Here is a 21,468-nt window from a genome sequence, read left to right as displayed (position 1 = left end):
GAAAATAAAATAACAAATTAAATTTATGTTATTCTCAGAAAAGTAAATTTGTTAAATTTACTTTTCAGAGAATGAATCTATCTATCTATCTATCTATCTATCTATCTATCTATCTATCTATCTATCTATCTATCTATCTATCTATCTATCTATCTATCTATCTATCTATCTATCTATCTATCTATCTATCTATCTATCTATCTATCTATCTATCTATCTATCTATCTATCTATCTATCTATCTATCTATCTATCTATCTATCTATCTATCTATATATATGTATGAACCAAGTGGAAATTTGTTGTCTTTCTCGCTGGTAGAAGGTAAGCATTTGATCTTCCTCAATAGGTTTGGACACAACCATATTAGGTGTTTGATGATGCTAGATTTTAGCATCACAAATGTTAACATGACCATAGAACCTTGTGAAAAGTAGCCTGTGAACCAAATAAGTGTGGTCTTGTCTCTTTCAGCTTTGTACAATCATCAGTAACGAACATGGTGAGTTCTTTCTTTGGATTTTATCACGACATCTTGGGTGGGAGCCATCAAGGATTCAATCAGTAGCAAATATGTGTCTGGTCACACGGGCTGCCGTGTGTAATGAAGTGAGAAAAGACAATGGCTTTTCCTTGAAGAGCAGATAATACATTTAATGATCTTATTATTATCACTTCCTGCACCAGCACCTGATAAGCGTTTGCTACTGAATGCGTATTCACTCATCTCACATTGGGAGGTGGGGGCGTTTTGGAATGGTGGGGGGTGGAACACGCTTCATTAGACATCTTTCATGACTTTAATCCTGTTGTCATGGTCACACGTATGTGATAAACACTATGGTGAATGCTGTGACTTTTTTATTGAAATAGTTATGATTGAATGTGCACCTATTTTTTTCAAATTGCTAAGGAATAAATGAAGAAGCTGAAGAAGATCAAAATGCTTTTTAAAACATAACTTCTGGAGAGAAAAAAAATCCTAAATGTGACATACCGTATGTACTTTTTAAAAAAACTTTTTGCAAGTACTGATCTGTCATGTTTAGGTGGATAGATCCGATGCCTCCAAAAGTTTATATTAGAGAAGAAAAAAGGAAATGTACGATTTCTGATAAAAATATGACGCATTATATGTTGCTGTTGATTTATTTAACAGTACACTATTATGTAAAATGGCAAAAAGATGAAATTGAAATCTTTTTGGATGCAGATTTACCCCCCCAAACATTAGGTGTATAGCAGTGACAGATGCTGGTCTGTCAAGGAGGGGAAGCTCAATTTCGGCCGACATCAGAAAATGTGTCTGTTTATTTACACATGGATTCTACTCTCCGTTCCTTTTCAAGAAAATTATCTGTGACGCTGTCATACCAACAAGGCGTCTTTTCCAGGGACTTAAGTAGTGTCGTACAACATACAGCAACTTCATTAAGACCCACCAGAAATAAAAGATGAATTTGTCGCTCGTCCATTTCAACAAAGAGAGTGTTGCTCAGATGATAACAAGTCTCAAGTTCAATTTAGAACAGAATGATAATTGAAAAATGCTCCCACGGATGCCTGCACCAAAATGATCAGTGATTGTGAAATAAATCATCAGTGAAATAAAGGATATCTTAATCTTAATTGGCTCATTTCGCTGTCGATCATAAAAGAGATTCAGCCTCAGATAGATCATCCAATCATCAAGCAGAAAAGCGGAGCGCCCAGCGTCCGCGCTGTCGGCGCTCAGCGTGTGCACAGTTGAAGCTGCGGGAATGAATGAGAAGAGAGTCGCGTCGTAACCAGCAATAAGACGCTGATTCGGAAGAAAAGTTGAGCGTGTTGTAGCGCATATTTAGTCAATGACATGTACACACAATTGTATGTACACACATACAGTATATTTGATCACTTATTTTTTGACATTTTAGGGGAAGCTGAGCTTCCCTTGCAGTCTTAGAGCAATCGCCTCTGGTGTATAAGGATACTAGCCTCGCAACTGGTAGCATGCTAGAACTTCTTGCTCATTTACCCTCCGAAACAGAACCTGACAAAACTTCATTTACCTTTTGATGCTCAATACTTGCTGTTTGCATAGCAGTTGGTTGCATGTTTGTTTTTTATCCTCGTTTTCAGGCTTTCATATACACACAATTTGGCATAACTTCATTTGGCTTGGTTAGAATCACAGTTTTTAACATGCTAGAAAGAGGTGAGCAAACCTGAGCGCAGTTTGTTTTATTTTACAACTACATTTCAATAGAACAAACCTCACAATGAATTATTCACGTCAATTTTAAGAATAATATTTAAATGTATTTCCTTCCTGCAGACGTACCGAGGTAGCGTCCGACCTTTTGTCAACTTTGACGCCGTACACGACGCCGATATCCTCCACCGAGCCATGAAAGGACTTGGTAAGTGCTTAACTCTTTCCTTCGCTGCCATTCTCAGCATTGGTCTTCTCAGAATGTTTCATTTGCATTCGTGTCAGTATTCTTCCCACGTATCTCACTCTTACCATGAGCGAACCACGGCTGTCAGTTGAGTCGACTACTGTACAGTGAAAAAAGATGTCTAAAGCCATTAGAGTGAATAGTGACAATTGACAAATACTCGACGCCCACACGAAAAATGTTTATAATTGCGTATAATATAGGCCATATATTGTTCATTGAAATCCTAAAATGAATACTAAAACACTGTGATATCATTTCAAACTTACAATATTTAACAGTTTGCAAAACACTGTCTAAGTGATTGCACAATCCCACTAGTGCCTTATTCTGGCTGGAAAATTAAAAAAAAACCTGTTGAAACCTTGAAATTGTGTTCTCATTTTAATGTTTTCAATGTGTCTTAATTTTTATTTAGGACCACTGGCGTTTTTAAAATGTATTATTAGCATTACATTTTAAAATATGTTTTTGTTAATGTGCTATCTGATCTGTATTATTTTTCTCATATGTGATGAGTCTCTTTGTAATGTACAATCTGTTCATCAAGTTTATTAAATTAAAAAAAAAAGATGCCACTAGTGCACAGATTCAAATGCGATCAGTTGTATCGATCAATGACTTTGATGATCACTATATTATACGTTTTTCAACTTGACCCTTTTCAAATAATGTAGCATCACCTCAGTGTTTGAGCTCAGGATTGGTATCTGTTCATTCACATCGACCCGTGTTGTTTTTTTGGCTTGTTGTTCCATTTGAGATCTCTCTCTCTCTCTCTCTCTCTCTCTCTCTCTCTCTCTTTCTCTCTTCTGTCTCTCTCTCTCTCTCTCTCTCTCTCTTGGTCTCTTATGATTTTTCACAAAGTATCCATTATTGAATCACCACCGTCGCCTGTTCTACTCTTGGCCCCGATCCCCGTCTTTTTCTTCTTAGCTCATGAGTCATTTTTCCGACAGGGACAGATGAAGACGTGATCCTCATGCTGCTGGCGGCGCGCAGCAACAATCAGCGGCAGCAAATAAAAGCGGCGTACAAAATGGCCTACGGAAAGGTGAGCCTGGATAACAGACAGCCGAGCTGTTTGGGAGGAGGCATTTACTTCTGCCCTTTTGGATGTACATTATGAATGCCATGAAATGAAAAAAATAAACTGCAGAGAAAAAAACATCTTTCCAGCTTCATGGAACAAATCTTAGCATTTAGATCAGGGGTGCCCACACTTCTTGGACCGAAGATCTACTTTTCGATCAACTAACCTCCCGGGATCTACCATTACTGGCGCTAACAACTTCCGGTAACGTAATCACGCGCCATCGTAAATTCAAGATTTACCTGCTTTATTTTATTTTTAAAACATTTTTTTTTGTGAAAATGAGACTGATAGGATGATTAGAGTGCAGCGTACATGAACACAAAAAAGATATTACTAAAATGTACAAAGACACACAACTGGTTGTTTTGTTTTTTTTCTCCTCGACACTCCTCAGATGTACTTGGAACCTGTCTTAGATCTACCGGTAGATCAGGATCGACCTAATGGGCACCCCTGATTTAGATTCTTAAGAACCACTTGTTGAAAGTTGCTCGCATATTGTCACAGTGACTTAAACTTTTTTAAAATTCCAGCGCAGTGCATTTTTAGGTGCACCTCAGTTCTATTTACATTTGAAAGTGGAAGTCAAGTCAAAAAAATGTGTTCCAATAATATGTTATCTGTAGGGTGGCCCAGTGGTTGCCTGGTTAGTGCCTGCGTGGATTTTCTCTGGGTACTCTGGTTTCCTCCCACATTCCAAAAACATTGATGGCAAGTTAATGGAGCACTCTAAATTGTCCCATGGATGGCTGTTTGTCTCTATCTGTGATTGGCTGGCAATCAGTTCAGGGTGTCCCCCACCTACTGCCCAAAGACAGCTGGGATAGGCTCCAGCACACCCCGCGACCCTTGTGAAGATAAAGTAGTTCAGATAATGGATGGATGGATGGATGTTAAATTCAACCCCGCTAATCACTGCCTTCTGGCTCAGCTTATGAATGCCACATGACCATGGATTTGCTGCTTAGTTCTTATTCCACAAATGCAATATTAATCAGAATGTTGTGATTAGACTGGTGGGGCCACATCGAACATATTATTGTCAAGAACATTTTTGACTTAACATCCCCTTTAAGTGCAAGATCCAAGTTCCATTTAATAATTTCTTGACGTTCTACTGCGGACATGGAAACGTTTTAACGACACAAAGAAAAAAAACATTCACAATTGGTCATTAAGTCTCCATTATGTCTGTAGGTCACTCTGCTTACGCGACGGATTATGGCCCTTTTCATTCCTTCTCCAAATTGGTGACTTCCCAAATTAAACACAAAACAGTTCGATACAAATGCAGTTATTACTGAGGGCAAACATCATCGATCGTTCGGCTCTCGCAGGATCTGGTCAGCGCTCTCAAGTCGGAGCTGGGAGGATTGTTTGAGAGTCTCATCGTGGCCCTGATGAATCTGCCCGTCGTGTACGATGCCACACTGCTGCACAAGGCCATCAAGGTAAGCCTAACGCCAAAAACGTTGGCAATTGCGCACAGAAGACACACATAGCACAGGAGTTCCACATTTATGTATGTCAAGTATTGAAGCAATAGGTCACAGGCTGTTTTTTGAGTGTCTGTTAGTTCGATGTATGGACTTTTTTCCGTCACAATTTTTCTTTTAACCCTTTCATGCACCCTGTAACTTGATAACATGATAAGATGTCCACTGTAGTAACCATACCCTGAAAGGGTTAATATTGTTCCACAATATACTTGCAATATTCCAAAATTGATAAGTTCAGGAAAGAAAAGTCATAGCTTGTATCTCGACCGAATTAAGCCTTATATTTTGAGATAATTGTTTCATGGTTTGTTTGTTTTTCTCGCTGTCTTCGGGCAGTAGGCGGGGGACACTCTGAACTGGTCGCCAGCCAACAGGGTACACATAGACAAACAACCATCCGCGCCCAAACTCACATGTAGGGACAATTTAGAGTGATTCATTAACCTGCCACGCATGGTTTTGGAATGTGGGAGGAAACCAGAGTACCCGGAGAAAACCCACGCAGGCACGGGGAGAACATGCAAACCCCACACAGGGAAGGCGATGCCAGATTCAAACCCTGCATCTGTGAGGCTCATGCGTTAACCAGGCGCCATTATCCATTCCAAATATCCATCCATCCATTTTCTTATCCACTTATCCACACAAGGGTCGCAGGTCGTGCTGCCGCCTATCCTAGCTGGCTTCGGAGGGAAGGCAAACTATACCCTGAACTGGTTGCCAGTCAGTAACAGGGCAACATATAGAAACGAAAAACCATTCACACTCACATTCTCACTGTCACTGAGTAGGAACCGATCCCACGCTGCCCACTCACAAGTCAGGCGAGTGTACCACAAAACCATTAGGGTCTTCTGAAGAAATAAAGAACCAAACATTTCAATGCTTGTCAAAAGGCTTTCAAAAATGCGGTGCTAATGATGGTGAAGTGCATAACAATAGCAGGACTTCGGCATCCGAATCTGTTATTGAAACCTAATGAAACTTCTGGGTGACAAGTTGGAATATGTGCACTTTGAGATGATTTCTGGCAGCTATTTTTCAGTAATGAGGGGGTGGGGGGCAGCCATGTGGTTCAGTGTTGAGCGCGTCAACCTCACAGTGCAAAGGTACCGGGTTCGATTCTAGCTCGAGCCTCCCTGTGTGGAGATTGCATGTTCTCCCTGGGCCTGCGTGGGTTTTCTCTGTGTACTCCAGGTTTCTCCCACATTCCAAAAACATGCATGGCAGGCTGATTGAACACTCTAAATCAGGGGTGTCAAACTCCTTTTTGTCGAGGGCCACATTGTAGTAACGGTTTCTTTTGGAGGGACGTTATGAATTTTGGGAAACCATGTAAATCAGGCATGTCCAAAGTCCGGCCCGCGGGCCAAATCCGGCCCGCGGTTGAATTTCATCCGGCCCTCGGCCCCTGTCATAAAATCAGTGCCGTCTGGCCCGCAGGTTGGGCGCAATGGAACACGTGTTGCATTGACTGAGGTCTCGTAGACTGGTGAGTGATGTTTCATAGAGTACTGCTTCCCTCTAGTGGCTAAATGAGTAATAGCATTCACTAAATGAGTAATAGCATTTAGACACTAGAGGGCATCACTCACAAGTTAACAAGACATCACTCCGTGTTTATATTGACTGATATGTCATATTTCAAATGATCCTTGCAGTTGTGGATATGTGTATTGCTTGTTCATTTCCCTGTTGTTCGAGTCAAAGGTTTTGTGACTATTGAAAAGTCATGGTGATACATTTTATGTTTCAAATCAATCAATTTGCACTCAGGAGACTTCTGTTTAAGAAAAAGTCAAGTGAATAAGCAGTTGCATGTGATATACCTGTTTCAAATGAACCAAAATAAATTCTTAAGATTGTTGAAATTAAAATAAAAATGGAAATGTGAAACACACTGGCTTACTAAAATTTGTTGAACAATATTGTTGTTCAATGTAAAGAATGTCAGCCAAGGTTGGCCCCCCGACATTTTACCACATAAAATCTGGCCCCCTTGGCAAAAAGTTTGGACACCCCTGATGTAAATGTTTCATCACCTCCACAGATTGCATACACAGAGAACAACAAATTGATGGATGACTCGTTTTAAAATCAGAAGTTAAGAATACTTACTGTTATTGTGTCTCCTGCCTACTGCCCGAAGACGGCTGGGATAGGCTCCAGCACCCTCCACGACCCTTGTGACAATAAAGCGGATCGGAAAATGGATGGATGCAGGGTTCGGTGAATGTGCATGTGAGCTGGTTGGGTTCGGTAACTCTAACAAGGTTAAAAACCACTGCATTATCCTCATGAGGGTCGCGAGTGTGCTGGACTTTGACACATTAATTTGGAAACAGATGAACATGGATTTGCAACAAGTGTTTAAATGTTCCCATGATCACTGATACAGCACCCATCCATTATCCGACCCGTTTATCCTCAAGGGGGTCGCGGGCCTTTTGGAGCCTCTGCACTGTGAGGCGAACATGCTAACCAGTCGACCACCGTGTCACCTCCCGAAATATATAAAATGTATCTGTATACAGTATATTGTGTCTAGATAACATCAGTTCTTACGAGGAGCAGTCCACGTTTCCATACAATGTCCTCCATTGGTACCCCTGCTTAAGATACCTGAAAACAAATTACCGGTAGATTTTTACTGCAGAAACATACTCCCTCAAAAAAAATAGGACGGGTAAATATGTTTTACCAGAGACAGAATCAAGCTCCTTCCATGACCATCTCAGTCCCAAGACCTGATACCATTGAAAACCTGCAGAGTTTGCTAAAGAGGAGGAGAACCCCCCCTCCAGCCCGCCCTGACACTTGGTAGCTCCTTCAGCCAGAGACTGTTACACCCGCGCTGCAAGAAGGAGAGATACCGACGCTCGTTCCTACCGACTGCTGTCAGGCTGATGAATAAAAAATAACAATCATAGTAATAATGATAATTAAATGATGTGAAGGAAAATTGTAAATAGTACTGCGATTTATCCATTTTGTGTTCATATTGCATTTAATTGAAAGATGTTTGTTGTTTTTTTCTCTTTATTCTTTCTTCTTTCTACATACATTCTTGCTGCTGGAGGCTGTAAATTTCCCCAGTGTGGGACGAATAAAGGATATCTTATCTTATCTTTGAACCAGGTTGATGGATGATTTAGAAAGATTGCGCAAAAAGGAATGGTCAAAGATCCCTCCTTCTAGTCTCCCATCTAGTGAAACACTAAAAGAGAAAATTTGCTGCCGTTTTGTTGGCAAGCGTGAGTTGTACAAAGTATTCACGTCAGGGGTGTCAAAAATTGTGACACACATGAGTTGATGTGAAAGAATGATTTCTCATTGTGGGCCTAATGTCTCCCACTGAATAAATGCACTTGAATTAAAGGATGGAGTTATGATTACTTGGTTGCATTTGTGTTTGTTTAAAAAAATGCAAGAGAGCAGGACCTTGAAAATAATATTCACTTGAGAGGAAAAAAGTAATTGTTTTATTTTTATTATTTTTTTCATCCCTAATACACCATGGAGGGCATTACAGGCTACTCTTGAGAGTCTCTCCGCAGCTGCGCAGCTCTACGGCTCATCAAGCCGCAACATGACACTTCATGACAAAGGCTCTGTGCAGCCAGCATTGAGATGAGTGTGAACCAAGTTAATTAAATATACAAAAGCTAGAATTGGGGGTGTTCTGGGTCGCTGTGGCAACTCAGTTTCACTTGCATCAGACAGGAAAATTGAGACGGGGAAATTTATCACAATCATTATTTTGTTCCAATAACCCTGGAGCCATAAAAAGCACACTGGTAGCTTCTTGGTGATTCTTTCTTGTTCCACCGTAGGGTGTCGGGACTGATGACGACGTGCTGATTGAGATCTTGGTCTCCAGGAGTGGCCCGCGGCTTCGAGACATCGTCAAGGTCTACAAGGAGGGTGAGCGATCGATAAGCATGCGCTTTTGCCGCCATTAGCAGTAAATTATTGAGCCACTGTGACATAAACTTGCACCTCTATGCACGTAAAAAGACGAGTCAAACCACAGTTATGGTCATGACTGAGTGTATGGATCCATGTAAGCGTCAAGGATATAGTCACACCAGTGCAGTTAAATGGATCTATTGCTCATGTTAGTTTCGAGCCATATTGGGCAATATTCTTCCTGGCTATTCTTACACGCCTGAGACATGTTCTACAAATATAAAGCCCCCCCGCAATCCAAAAGCAATTATTTGGTAATTGCCTATAGCTGGCTGAAGATGACAGTAAAGGACTACTTTTGTCTTTATGATCCTCCTCATCGTACTTCAATTTTTTTCTTTGGCACCAAAATACCACCAGGTGGTGCCAATGAATGGCAGGTAGGTGAGTTTTTCAGCAAATAATGGAGGGTAGGTTAAAAAAAAATCTCAAAGAAATCTGAGGAAACAAATTTCCAAATCCTGGACCACAAATATGGGGAGTTCCCTGATTTTTTCATTCATCTGTCATCTTTTTTAATATTAAATACAATTATTTTTTTTTCTTCAAGGAGAATTAAGGCTACATCCTAAAGGAAAAAATATGAGAAAAAAAGTAGATAAAGAAATGAAAAATAAAATTGTGATACTGGAATAACTAAACGGATTTGTGGAAATCAAACTTAAGAAAATAACTGTCACTACGAGAAGAACTTTATTACATTGCTAGCCCAAAAAAGTTAACATTTAGGAACAGTTATGATAGAAAAAAGAAAGATGTAAAGTTTAAAAAAAATGTAAAGTTAGAATACTATTTGAAAAAAAAACAGCAATTGCAAATAAGAAAAAAAATACACTTTGCAATGTAACAAGAATAAAAGTTTTCATCAAACAATAGTAAGCGTAATTGTAATATTTGAACTAAATTAGGCAGGTGAATGGAACACTCTAAATGTGTCCTTAGGTGTGATTCTCAGTGTGAATGGTTGTTCGTGTATGTGTGCCCTGCGATTGGCTAGCAACCAGTTCAGGGTTTCACCCGCTCAATGCCCAAAGACAGCTGTGTTAGGTTGAATAGGTGCTCATTGTGCATCACGAATAAGAATTACATGTTGCAGAGTTTGGCAGCAATCTGGAGAAAGACATCTGCGGCGACACGTCGGGATACTACCAGAGGCTGCTTGTCATACTCCTGCAGGTGACGTCGATTTAGAACATTACAAGGAGCTGAAAGTTGAAACCTAATTTTATTCACATTGACACACATTTTGTGAAGTCATCTCAGAAAATAAGACCGAAAAGTAGGAATTTTGCACAAGTGTGATTTTTTTTAAAACAAACTTTATTTAAAGTAACGTTTTGTATTACAAATTCATCCTTTCATATTTTGACATTATTGTTGTAAAATTACGACTTTTTCCAGGTAATTATATTTTTCTCGTAAAATTAGAACTCTTGTCTTGAATTAGTCTTGAATAATATTTCAGCTTTCCTCTTAGTATTACTTAATATTTATACAGGTCGACATTTCTTGATTGGGGTGTCAAATTATCACGTTAATTGTGATTAATTAATTATGGTCATGTTTAGCGCGTTATGTTTTTTAATTGTTTTTAATCTAAATTTTAATATCTGCCTTTATTCTTTCTGTAAGTGAAAGCCTTTTTCTAATATCCTTTGTTATGTGTTGGCTTCCTGTGTTATGAGGGTGGGGAAACAACTGTCAATCACAGCCTGAAGCGGACATTGATTGGCTCCCTTTATGTTGGGGCTTCTGTAGCCGAAGCTGATAGGCTCCCATTGGAGTTGGGTGGGCTTAGTAAATAGCGGTGAGGAGTGGAGTTTGTAAGGAGTTTGCTGTGGCACCCGGTCGCGAGTGCATCCACAGCTAACGTTAGCCCCGAAAGCTAAAGCAAAACAAAGAAAATACGGGGTTTCTCACCACATTTTAGATAAGATTGAAATATAGATTATTAGATCAATTAATTACAGATCCTAATTAATTAATCTCACTTAAAAAAAATCTCATGACAGCACTTTTCCTGATATACAGTACATACACTTGCTTCAAAGAATATCACGGTCGCTGATATGTGCTACCCCTCCGTGAGCCGTCACCTTACCGTGGTGGAGGGGTTTGCGTGTCCCAATGATCCTAGGAGCTAAGTTGTCTGGGGCTTTATGCCCCTGGCAGGGTCACCCATGGCAAACAGGTTCTAGGTGAGGGGCCAGACAAAGCATGGCTCATAGACCCTTATGATGACTACAATATATGGACCAAGGTTTCCCTTGCCCGGACGCGGGTCACCGGGGCCCCACTCTGGAGCCAGGCCTGGAGGTGGGGCTCGTTGGCGAGCGCCTGGTGGCCGGGCCTACACCCATGGGGCCCGGCCGGGCTCAGCCCGAAGAGGCAACGTGGGTCCCCCTTCCCATGGGCTCACCACCCATGAGAGGGGCCAAAGGGGTCGGGTGCTATGTGAGCTGGGCGGCAGCCAAAGACGGGGACCCTGGCGGTCCGATCCTCGGCTGCAGAAGCTAGCTCTTGGGACATGGAATGTCACCTCTCTGGCAGGGAAGGAGCCCGAGCTGGTGTGTGAGGCAGAGAATTTCCGACTGGATATAGTCGGACTTGCCTCCACACACAGCTTGGGTTCTGGTACCAGTTCTCTCGAGAGGGGTTGGACTCTCTTCCACTCTGGAGTTGCTCACGGTGAGAGGCGCAGAGCAGGTGTGGGCATACTCATTGCCCCCCGGCTCAGTGCCTGTACATTGGGGTTCACACCGGTAGACGAGAGGGTTGCCTCCCTCCGCCTTCGGGTGGGTGGACGGTTACTGACTGTTGTTTGTGCATATGCACCAAACAGCAGCTCAGCATACCCACCCTTTTTGGAGTCCTTGGAGGGTGTGCTGGAGAGTACTCCTGCTGGGGACTCCCTTGTTCTGCTGGGGGACTTCAATGCTCACGTGGGCAATGACAGTGAGACTTGGAGGGGCGTGATTGGGAGGAACGGCCCCCCCGATCAGAACTCGAGTGGTGTTTTGTTATTGGACTTCTGTGCTCGCCACGGATTGTCCATAACGAACACCTTGTTCAAACATAAGGGTGTCCATATGTGCACTTGGCACCAGGACACCCTAGGCCGCAGTTCGATGATCGACTTTGTAGTTGTATCATCGGATTTGCGGCCGCATGTTCTGGACACTCGGGTGAAGAGAGGGGCGGAGCTGTCAACTGATCACCACCTGGTGGTGAGTAGGCTCCGATGGTGGGGGAAGATGCCGGTCCGTCCTGGCAGACCCAAACGTATAGTGAGGGTTTGTTGGGAGCGTCTGGCGGAATCCCCTGTCAGAAGGAGTTTCAACTCCCACCTTCGACAGAGCTTTTCCCATGTTCCGGGGGAGGCGGGGGACATTGAGCCCGAGTGGACCATGTTCCGTGCCTCTATTGTTGAGGCGGCCAATCTGAGTTGTGGCCGTAAGGTGGTTGGTGCCTGTCGTGGCGGCAATCCCCGTACTCGCTGGTGGACACCAGCAGTAAGGGATGCCGTCAAGCTGAAGAAGGAGTCCTATCGAGCCTTTATGGCCTGTGGGACCCCAGAGGCAGCTGACGGGTATCGACTGGCCAAGCGGACCGCGGCTTCGGTGGTCGCCGAGGCAAAAACCCGAGCGTGGGAAGAGTTCGGTGAGGCCATGGAAGCCGACTTCCGGACGGCTTCGAGGAAATTCTGGTCCACCATCCGACGTCTCAGGAGGGGGAAGCAGTGCACCACTAACACTGTGTACAGTGGGGATGGGGCGCTGCTGACTTCGACTCGGGACGTTGTGAACCGGTGGGCAGAGTACTTCGAAGACCTCCTCAACTCCACCAACACGCCTTCCTTGGAGGAAGCAGAGCCAGAGGACTCTGAGGTGGGCTCTCCTATCCCTGTGGTTGAAGTCACCGATGTGGTTAAAAAGCTCCTCGGTGGCAAGGCCCCAGGGGTGGATGAGATCCGCCCGGAGTTCCTCAAGGCTCTGGATGTTGTGGGGCTGTCCTGGTTGACACGCCTCTGCAACATCGCGTGGTCAACAGGGAGAGTGCCTCTGGATTGGCAGACCGGGGTGGTAGTCCCTCTTTTTAAAGGGGGGGACCGGAGGGTGTGTTCCAACTACAGAGGGATCACACTCCTCAGCCTCCCTGGTAAGGTCTATTCAGGGGTGCTGGAGAGGAGGGTCCGTCGGGAAGTCGAGCCTCAGATTGAGGAGGAGCAGTGTGGTTTTCGTCCCGGCCGTGGAACAGTGGACCAGCTCTACACCCTTAGCAGGGTCCTTGAGGGTATGTGGGAATTCGCCCAACCAGTCTACATGTGTTTTGTGGACTTGGAGAAGGCGTTTGACCGTGTCCCTCGGGGAGTTCTGTGGGGGGTGCTTCGTGGGTATGGGGTACCGAACCCCCTGATACGGGCTGTTCGGTCACTATGCCACCGATGTCAGAGTTTGGTTCGCATTGCCGGCAGTAAGTCGGAATCGTTCCCAGTGAGGGTAGGACTCCGCCAAGGCTGCCCTTTGTCACCGATTCTGTTCATAACCTTTATGGACAGAATTTCTAGGCGCAGCCGAAGCGTTGAGGGAGTCCGTTTTGGGGGCCTCAGTATTACATCCCTGCTTTTTGCAGATGATGTGGTGCTGTTGGCTCCTTCAAACGGGGCTCTACAACTCTCACTGGAGCGTTTCGCAGCCGAGTGTGAAGCGGTTGGGATGAAAATCAGCACCTCCAAATCTGAAACCATGGTCCTCAGTCGGAAAAGGGTGGAGTGCCCCCTCCGGGTCGGGGGGGAGATCTTGCCCCAAGTGGAGGAGTTTAAGTATCTTGGGGTCTTGTTCACGAGTGAGGGCAGGAGGGAGCGAGAGATCGACAGGCGGATCGGTGCAGCGTCTGCTGTGATGCGGACGTTGTATCGGTCTGTCGTGGTGAAGAAGGAGCTGAGCCAAAGGGCGAAGCTCTCAATTTACCGGTCGATCTACGTCCCAACCCTCATCTATGGCCACGAGCTATGGGTCGTGACCGAAAGAACGAGATCCCGGATACAAGCGGCCGAAATGAGTTTTCTCCGCAGGGTGTCCGGGCTCTCCCTTAGAGATAAGGTGAGGAGCTCGGTCATCCGGGAGGGGCTCAGAGTCGAGCCGCTTCTCCTCCACATCGAGAGGAGCCAGATGAGGTGGCTTGGGCATCTGATTCGGATGCCTCCTGAGCGCCTCCCTGGTGAGGTGTTCCGGGCATGTCCCACCGGGAGGAGACCCCGAGGAAGACCCAGGACACGCTGGAGAGACTACGTCACCCAGCTGGCCTGGGAACGCCTCGGGATCCCCCGGGGAGAGCTGGAAGAAGTAGCTAGGGAGAGGGAAGTCTGGGCTTCCCTGCTAAAGCTGTTGCCCCCGCGACCCGGCCCCGGATAAGCGGTAGATAATGGATGGATGGATGGATGGATGATATGTGCTATGTAGTGGTACAATTGCCTGACTTATGTGCGGGCAACGTGGGATGGGCTCCTACTCAATGACAATGTGGATGTAGGTGTGAATGGGTCTTTGTCTCTATATTTGTCCTGTGACTGACTGGCCTGCTTTTCGTCCCAAATCAGCTTGATTTGGCTCCATCACCCTCCTCTCACCACACGACCCTGTGACCCTCTTCAGGGTAACCGGTGTTGAAGATGGACGGAGGAAGAAAAAAAATGTTACACGAATCCAGTCATAATTTTACAACAAAGAAAATGTCATGTTCCATCAATGATATTGTTATTCTATTTCATATTTGTTCATTTTTTGACTTGAAGTAATTTTATGATAATGGCTATACTTTTTGTGCATATCTTTCTGTGGTTGTGCTGAGAAGGCAAGCCGAGAGGAGGGTGTCGATGAGGCAAACATTGCGAAAGATGCAAAGGTAAGAAGCAAAAAATCATTCTCTATTCCCTACACACACACACACACACACACACACACACACACACACACACACACACACACACACACACACACACACACACACACACACAAAGTACAAAAACACAGGCAGGGTTTTGTATAAGGTGTTGGTGGCAGGTTCGCAGAAGCACAGCCTCTTGGGAAATGTCGTTCTTGTGTGGCTGGAACATCCATACTATGGAAATTGTCTCTCTTGCCACTTGAATGGAGTGAGAAAATAAATAGAAGGAAATATGACATTTGTGCTTGCTTAATGACCAGGTGCTGAGCTACCAGCAGGGGACGTTCAGTCAGTTGTGTACTGCAAAGAATTGAAATATTAACATGAATTTTTAATCATTACTATCTAACACTTGGTTGGGCAATTGTTTGTCTCCCAACCCCCAATTCTTTTTCTTTTTTTCCCCCTTTAATGAAAAAATAGAGGAGAAAGTCATGGCCCCCCCCCTTCCCAAAAAAAAAATCCAAACAAAAAAAATGGAAAAAATCTAGTAAAATCCCATACATACAAATCCACAGGGGCTGAGCTGCAAATACACCTGGGTCGACTGTCTTAAGTTGTAAGCTCACCAATCACCAATAGATGGCAGACATGTCTTAATTGCACTTACATTCGGTCTTCTACTGCCTTACACTAAAACAAATTGGTGGAATCATTTCTTCGTGGATTTGGAATAATATGCAGGATAAACATACAGTAGTATCTCAACTTTTGGGTGAGTTGATTTTTGCGAAAAAAAGGTACAAAATGAGTTATTACACTATATGTTGATATGCTATTCAGGAGTCCCTTAGCACTATGGGAGGGAAAAATACAGTATGCGATTATTTTGGCGTTTGCTTCAAACTCTTTGTTGTCGGGTTCGGATAGTGGATCTTATACACCTGCATGGAAAATGTATGATCAAAAATGACATCTATGAACAGCAGATATTTTGTACATCTGTATATTCTCCATATTTGTCATCTGGCCAGGAAGAATGTGGTCCTATGCGCCCCCCCCCCCGCCCCCCACCATTGTCACTAATGATAATTTGTGACTCCCTCTTGCATTGAAGGTGCCCATCACTGATCTAACAAGTGACTCATGTCAATCACGTTTACTAAAAACATCAATCACCCTTACGCACTAGCAAATTTCGATGAGTTTATCGGCGCGTGGAGGCCTGCAAAATGGAGATGAATTTTTGGAAGAAAACTGATGAGCGGCAATTCCAACGGGGCCTGGGGATAACAGCTGTTGCACGGGCATTAATAACTCACAAGTTGTAATAATCACAGTCTGTTTAACGTGACCGCAGGACTTGTATGCAGCGGGCAAAGGCAGGTTCGGCACTGATGAGGAGAAACTGATCAACATTCTTGGAAATAGGAGTGCAGAACATCTCCGTCAAGGTGAGAGTAGGTTTATTGGAATGTCGGGCTCAATGTTTGACTTGAATTTGCGTTTGTCATTTACTACCTGTACAATATATTTTTCAATATATTGGAATAAAGTTATACTGTAATGTAGAATTAAAAAAAAGATGTGATATGAGAATAAAGTCATATATTTTGAGGAAAAAAAAGTCATATTATGAGAATAACGTCGTTATTTTGAGCGGAAAAAAAGTCCTAATATACTGGATTGTGCCTCATCTATAATATTAGGACAAAAAAAGTTGTAACATCGGAAAACATGTAATATTATAAAAAAATATATACAGTATATATTATTTTGTGAGAGTGAAGTTTTAATATGAGGAGAAAAAAATATAATTATTGTGATAATGTTAATACAGTGAAATTCCTCTAGAACGAAACCTACATGGGCGAAAATACCTCATAGTGTGAAAAATTCTTCATGCATTCACACCATTCCCACTCTCCTGCCCACCATACAATGAAAACCCCCCTGTTGCGTGATATGAAATCGTTTTCTCTGCTCTTGCCTCGCGAAGAGATTCACTCCAACGAAGTTTAATCCAACAGCGACCTCTACTGCTTCATTCAGAAACGGTAACAGCAACCACCACACTGGTTTATACAGCTGCGAGTTTCCTGAAAGCAACATACTCATAGCTGCTCTGCCATTGGCTTACCAAGCATCATCCTGGCCTCCGATTGGCCAAGAGGGACCTCACTATCTATGTGTGTAGACACTTAAGCTAGATCCGTGGAAGATAGTGTGCAATGCATCCGATTAGCTGCTCAGAGTAACTTGCTTGGGGCTCAGTCAAATAAACGAATTCCCATTCCTGGAATGCTTTACTTGTTATCATGCTAAAAACCTGACGCTAACTGGTGCGCTAATTAGAGAGACTATGGCCATCGAGGACTACGAACCATCCCATGGCTGGCTTTAAAAGTTAATTGCGTGACATCAGCTGAGCAACGCTGTTTTGAGTGGCGATTGAGGGGAGGTCGAGTTAGAGACCGTGAGATGGTGGAAAGGAAAGCCACCAGGTCCAGGAAGTATTTGTTATTGTTAGATTCAGACGAGGATGGGCGTTGCATTGCTAAAATAAATAAATAAATAAAACCCCCGGTTGTGATTTTTTTTTTTTGCTGCAAATATGATTTCGTTGTAGAGGAGTCTCAATCTATTATGCAAATAAAGTGTTATTATGATGGGACTAAAATATTGTTACAAAGAGAATTGCTTTGCAAAATTGCGAGGACAAAGACGAATTACAACTATGAATGGCCCACTGAGAATTGGAGCCGGCTTACTTGGGTTTTTGTCATTTGAGGTAAAGTGCAGAAATAGACATCAAAATAGAACAGAAAAGAGGCATGAAAAGTGGTCTCAGTCAAAGTTTTAGTTTTTTTGATCTTTTGGGGCAGCCCATTATTGCACTTTAGCACCGGGGCATCATCCAGAAAGTGATTTTTTTCATTGATTCTGTGAATGTTTGGATTTTGGCCATAATGGCAGTTATGGCAACTTTATACAACAAAAAAATCGATATATGACACAATATATCATATGTACATTTCAATTAAAAATGAGTAATATTTAAATGATTAATATGAAACTAATTTGATTCAACTAATTAAACTCTGACATGTGTTTAATCTGTAGAAAACCCACAATAACTATAAAAACAAGCATCCAGAAAAGGTAGTCCTCTCCATATAAATCAGCCATCTTTACAGTCAATCCCCCCAGGTTTTATTGCAGCCATAAAGCTCAAAATCACTCTGCTGCAAAATGACAAAAAAGGAATTAGCGTTTGCTCATTCTCAGTGGCACAACTGGGATTTACTGTACAATAACCCCACTTTATTGTTCCATGATTTGCCATCCAAGAATTATTATTTTTTCAAATGGATAACTTTTTGGTTCTGCCTTCCAGTTGTTTTGGGTGTAATTCCACTGTTGATCACTAGTTGGCACACTTTTTAATTTGGCATACTGTAGATTAGAAACAAAACAGGAAGTACTTTCCGCTCAGCCAAATTTTTGAATGTATAATCCGATTAATCCTGTTTTTCACGCCTACAGAGCGCGGCCATTGGAATGAAAATTGAGAGTTTGGGGGGAAAAATGTTTGTGTACTGTCAACATGTAGAGGTATCGGTACACCGCAATCCTATTTGTACAATGTTTTGTGGTATCCACCACTTGTTCTCGGTGTATTACAGTATATGTGTTTTAAATCTGTTTGTATTATTTGAAAAGCGTTTTTGAAGAGCTTCAAACACAAAGTGCTATGAATACTATAAAAGCATGCTGAGGAAATATTTGGATGGGGATTACTGCGAGTGTGTTTGTGTGTGCAGTGTTTGACGCCTACAAGAAGCTGTGCGGTTCCGACATTGAGGACAGCGTTGAAGGCGAGACCATGGGAAATCTGGAGAACTTGCTGCTAGCCGTCGGTATGACATTTCACGTCATTAATATTAAGGACATTTTGATGAACTAAAACAGTTTTGTTGCCTCCGCAGTGAAATGCAGCCGCAGCGTTCCGTCTTTTTTTGCTGAGTCCCTGTACAGATCAATGAGGGTGCGTGTACCTTATGTGATGTTATCTCTGATGATGTTGTGCGGATTTTTTTTCCCTCCCTCCCATAATTGTGCTGCAAAGCAATTCCAGCAGAATGGATTAATTGGAGGACGTATTCCCCGTGAACCTGTTATTGAACAGACAACGAAACAGCAGGGAATTCAGTTCAATTTCATTTCTGACACACTAGTTAGCATCATTAAGCTAGCATGGCGCGAAGAGTGACACATTCACACACTCACTGGAAACTTCATAAGCAACTTCACTATTCGAGGTCAGGTTTCAAGCATGTGTAATGCTTCATACAAAGTATATTGTCAAGCATGGGTTGGGTTTTGTAAGGAGGGTCTGAAGCCGACAGCCTGGTGGTCCAGTGTTTATGTCCGGCCTCCCTGTGTGGAGTTTGGATGTTTTCCCTGGGCCTGGGTGGGTTTTCTCCAGGTGCTCCGGTTTCCTCCCAGATTCCAAAAACATGCATGGCACTCTAAACACTCAACATTGTCCCTAGGTGTGAGTGTGAGCGCAGATGGTTGTTTGTTTCCGTGTGCCCTGAGATTGGCTGGCAACCGGTTCAGGATGTCCCCCGCCTACTGCCCGCAGGCAGCTGGGTTGGGCTCAAGCACCCCCCGCGGCCCTAGTGAGGATAAAACGGTTCGAAAAATAGATGGATGGATGGATGAATGGGTCTCAAGCCAGGATTAGGGCTTCTAGTTTCGGCTGTAAAACAGAGTCAGGGTTTCAAATTAAGCTTTGATTTTTAAGTCAGGTTTGAAGCCAGCATTATGGGGTTGGCCCTGCACAAGTTCCTGTAGCGTTCATGTGATTTTTACCATCTCTATGTCTCTTGATGTTGTCTTTATTTTCGAAACCTCCCGATTGTTGTTGCTGTTTTTTTTTTTTTGTGTGCGTGTTTTATTTTCTGCAGCGTGCTGGCACGGACGATGACACCCTGATGAGGGTCCTGGTGTCCAGGAGCGAGGAGGACATGTTGGACATTGCGGCTTGTTTCAAGGACAAGTACGGCGCCTCGCTCTACAGCACTATTCAGGTTTCGTATGCTACTTGAACTATAAATATTTACATATTTTATATAATGAAAAAATAAGAAGAATAACAATAAAATAAGGACTATACATATTAACATATTTTATATAATTAAAAAAGAATAATAAAAATAACATTAAAATAATGATAGTAGGAACAATAATGACAATGAATAATCATAATAAAAATATGTTTTATGTATATACTGAGCAGCTGGATAGCTCAATTGGTAAGGCATCGGTTTGGCCTACGGGAGACGGTTTGAATCCCGCTTGGGGCAAAAAAATGAGCACATAACACCATCCAGTGTGGGTACTTGGGCAAGATCCTTCACGCTAATGGCTACCTCATACAACGATGAGCGACAATAAATCGAATGACATGCCGGCTAAATCGAATGACATCCCGGCCAAATGCGATAACATGGCTCTGTTGGAATGCTACTACTCAAGCAACCCTAGTCAGAGGGGTTACATGCAGAGAATGTGGGCTAAATGGTTACTTCGAAACCCACAGTGACGGTTGACCACGAAACAACTAGTAGCTCAGTTCCAACATCCACAAACGGCAAGTGCTGTCACAACTTGAGATTGATGAGGTACAACGCAGGTTCCATGGTGAAGGGCCCCAGGCTGCCAGATCAGAGGAGGAGGTCATACAAGAGAGTGGGAGGCAAGCACCAATGAATGAAGTGCTGAGCAAGGCAGCAACTGACCTGAAAGTTAAAATCATGGCGAGAATGAAAGCTGGGCAACCGAGAAATCGATTACAATGGCTATGTGAAGTACCACCTGAAAGTCTCATGGAAAGTGTGAATGCAGCACTGAGGGCGATCCCTACCGTAACGATCACGGAAACCAATGAGCTGATATACGCTTCAGCATCAGTGATCCTTGAGATGCTTGGCTATAAGAGCAACAATGGAAGCCACGAGATACGTTACTCACCATAAAAAAGACAGTTGGAGGCTAAGATCAATTGACGGAGGACCAGAGAGCTGTGATGAAAAGGCCGATACCCGAGAGGTACATCCAGATGACCATACCCGAAGCACTCGAAACTGCCAAACAAAGGCTCCAAGCCTTGTCCAGCCGCCTAAAGCGGTACACGAAAGAGAATGAGGCAGACGAATAAACAGGCTGTTCGCAACACAACCTGCGAAAGTGTACGCTCAGTGGCAGGGTCCTAACAACAGAGCTGACCCACCAAGACTGGAAACTGAAAGGTACTGGAAAGGCATATGGGAGAAGGAGGTTGCACATAACAGCATTGCACAATGGCTGGTGACCCTGAGAGAGGAGCACAGCAACCTCCCTGAACAGAACCCGGTTACCATAACAGTGGCAGACATACAGGAAAGAGTCTCAGAGTCTCAGATATGAAGAACTGGACAACACCAGGCCCGGACATGGTCCACACCTACTGGCTAAACTCACAGCACTCCATGAGCTTCTCGTGTTCCTTCTTTCTGATGTTTCCATCACTT

General features: G+C 43.4%; 1 protein-coding gene across 2 annotated transcripts in view; it reads left to right on the top strand.

Moving 5' to 3' along the window:
- The first annotated feature begins 421 nt into the window (after positions 1 to 421).
- The window catches only part of anxa5a (annexin A5a), a 22,470-nt gene continuing 1,423 nt past the window's right edge, over positions 422 to 21,468 (top strand). The window contains exons 1-11 of one of the 2 annotated variants that reach the window (XM_052060185.1): positions 422 to 501; positions 2,317 to 2,401; positions 3,400 to 3,494; positions 4,874 to 4,987; positions 8,869 to 8,959; positions 10,101 to 10,180; positions 14,858 to 14,908; positions 16,251 to 16,344; positions 18,715 to 18,810; positions 18,880 to 18,938; positions 19,864 to 19,955. In XM_052060185.1, the coding sequence (XP_051916145.1) occupies positions 499 to 501; positions 2,317 to 2,401; positions 3,400 to 3,494; positions 4,874 to 4,987; positions 8,869 to 8,959; positions 10,101 to 10,180; positions 14,858 to 14,908; positions 16,251 to 16,344; positions 18,715 to 18,810; positions 18,880 to 18,938; positions 19,864 to 19,955 (860 nt within the window). In that variant the 5' untranslated portion in view covers positions 422 to 498. Of the gene's footprint in view, positions 502 to 2,316; positions 2,402 to 3,399; positions 3,495 to 4,873; positions 4,988 to 8,868; positions 8,960 to 10,100; positions 10,181 to 14,857; positions 14,909 to 16,250; positions 16,345 to 18,714; positions 18,811 to 18,879; positions 18,939 to 19,863; positions 19,987 to 21,468 lie in introns of both variants that reach the window. The other variant, XM_052060195.1, reaches the window with a different exon arrangement.

This window comes from Hippocampus zosterae, chromosome 1 (assembly GCF_025434085.1).
Source record: "Hippocampus zosterae strain Florida chromosome 1, ASM2543408v3, whole genome shotgun sequence".
NCBI lineage: Eukaryota > Metazoa > Chordata > Actinopteri > Syngnathiformes > Syngnathidae > Hippocampus > Hippocampus zosterae.
Note: the sequence above shows the minus strand (reverse complement) of the source record. Positions and strands in the feature narration are given on the sequence as shown.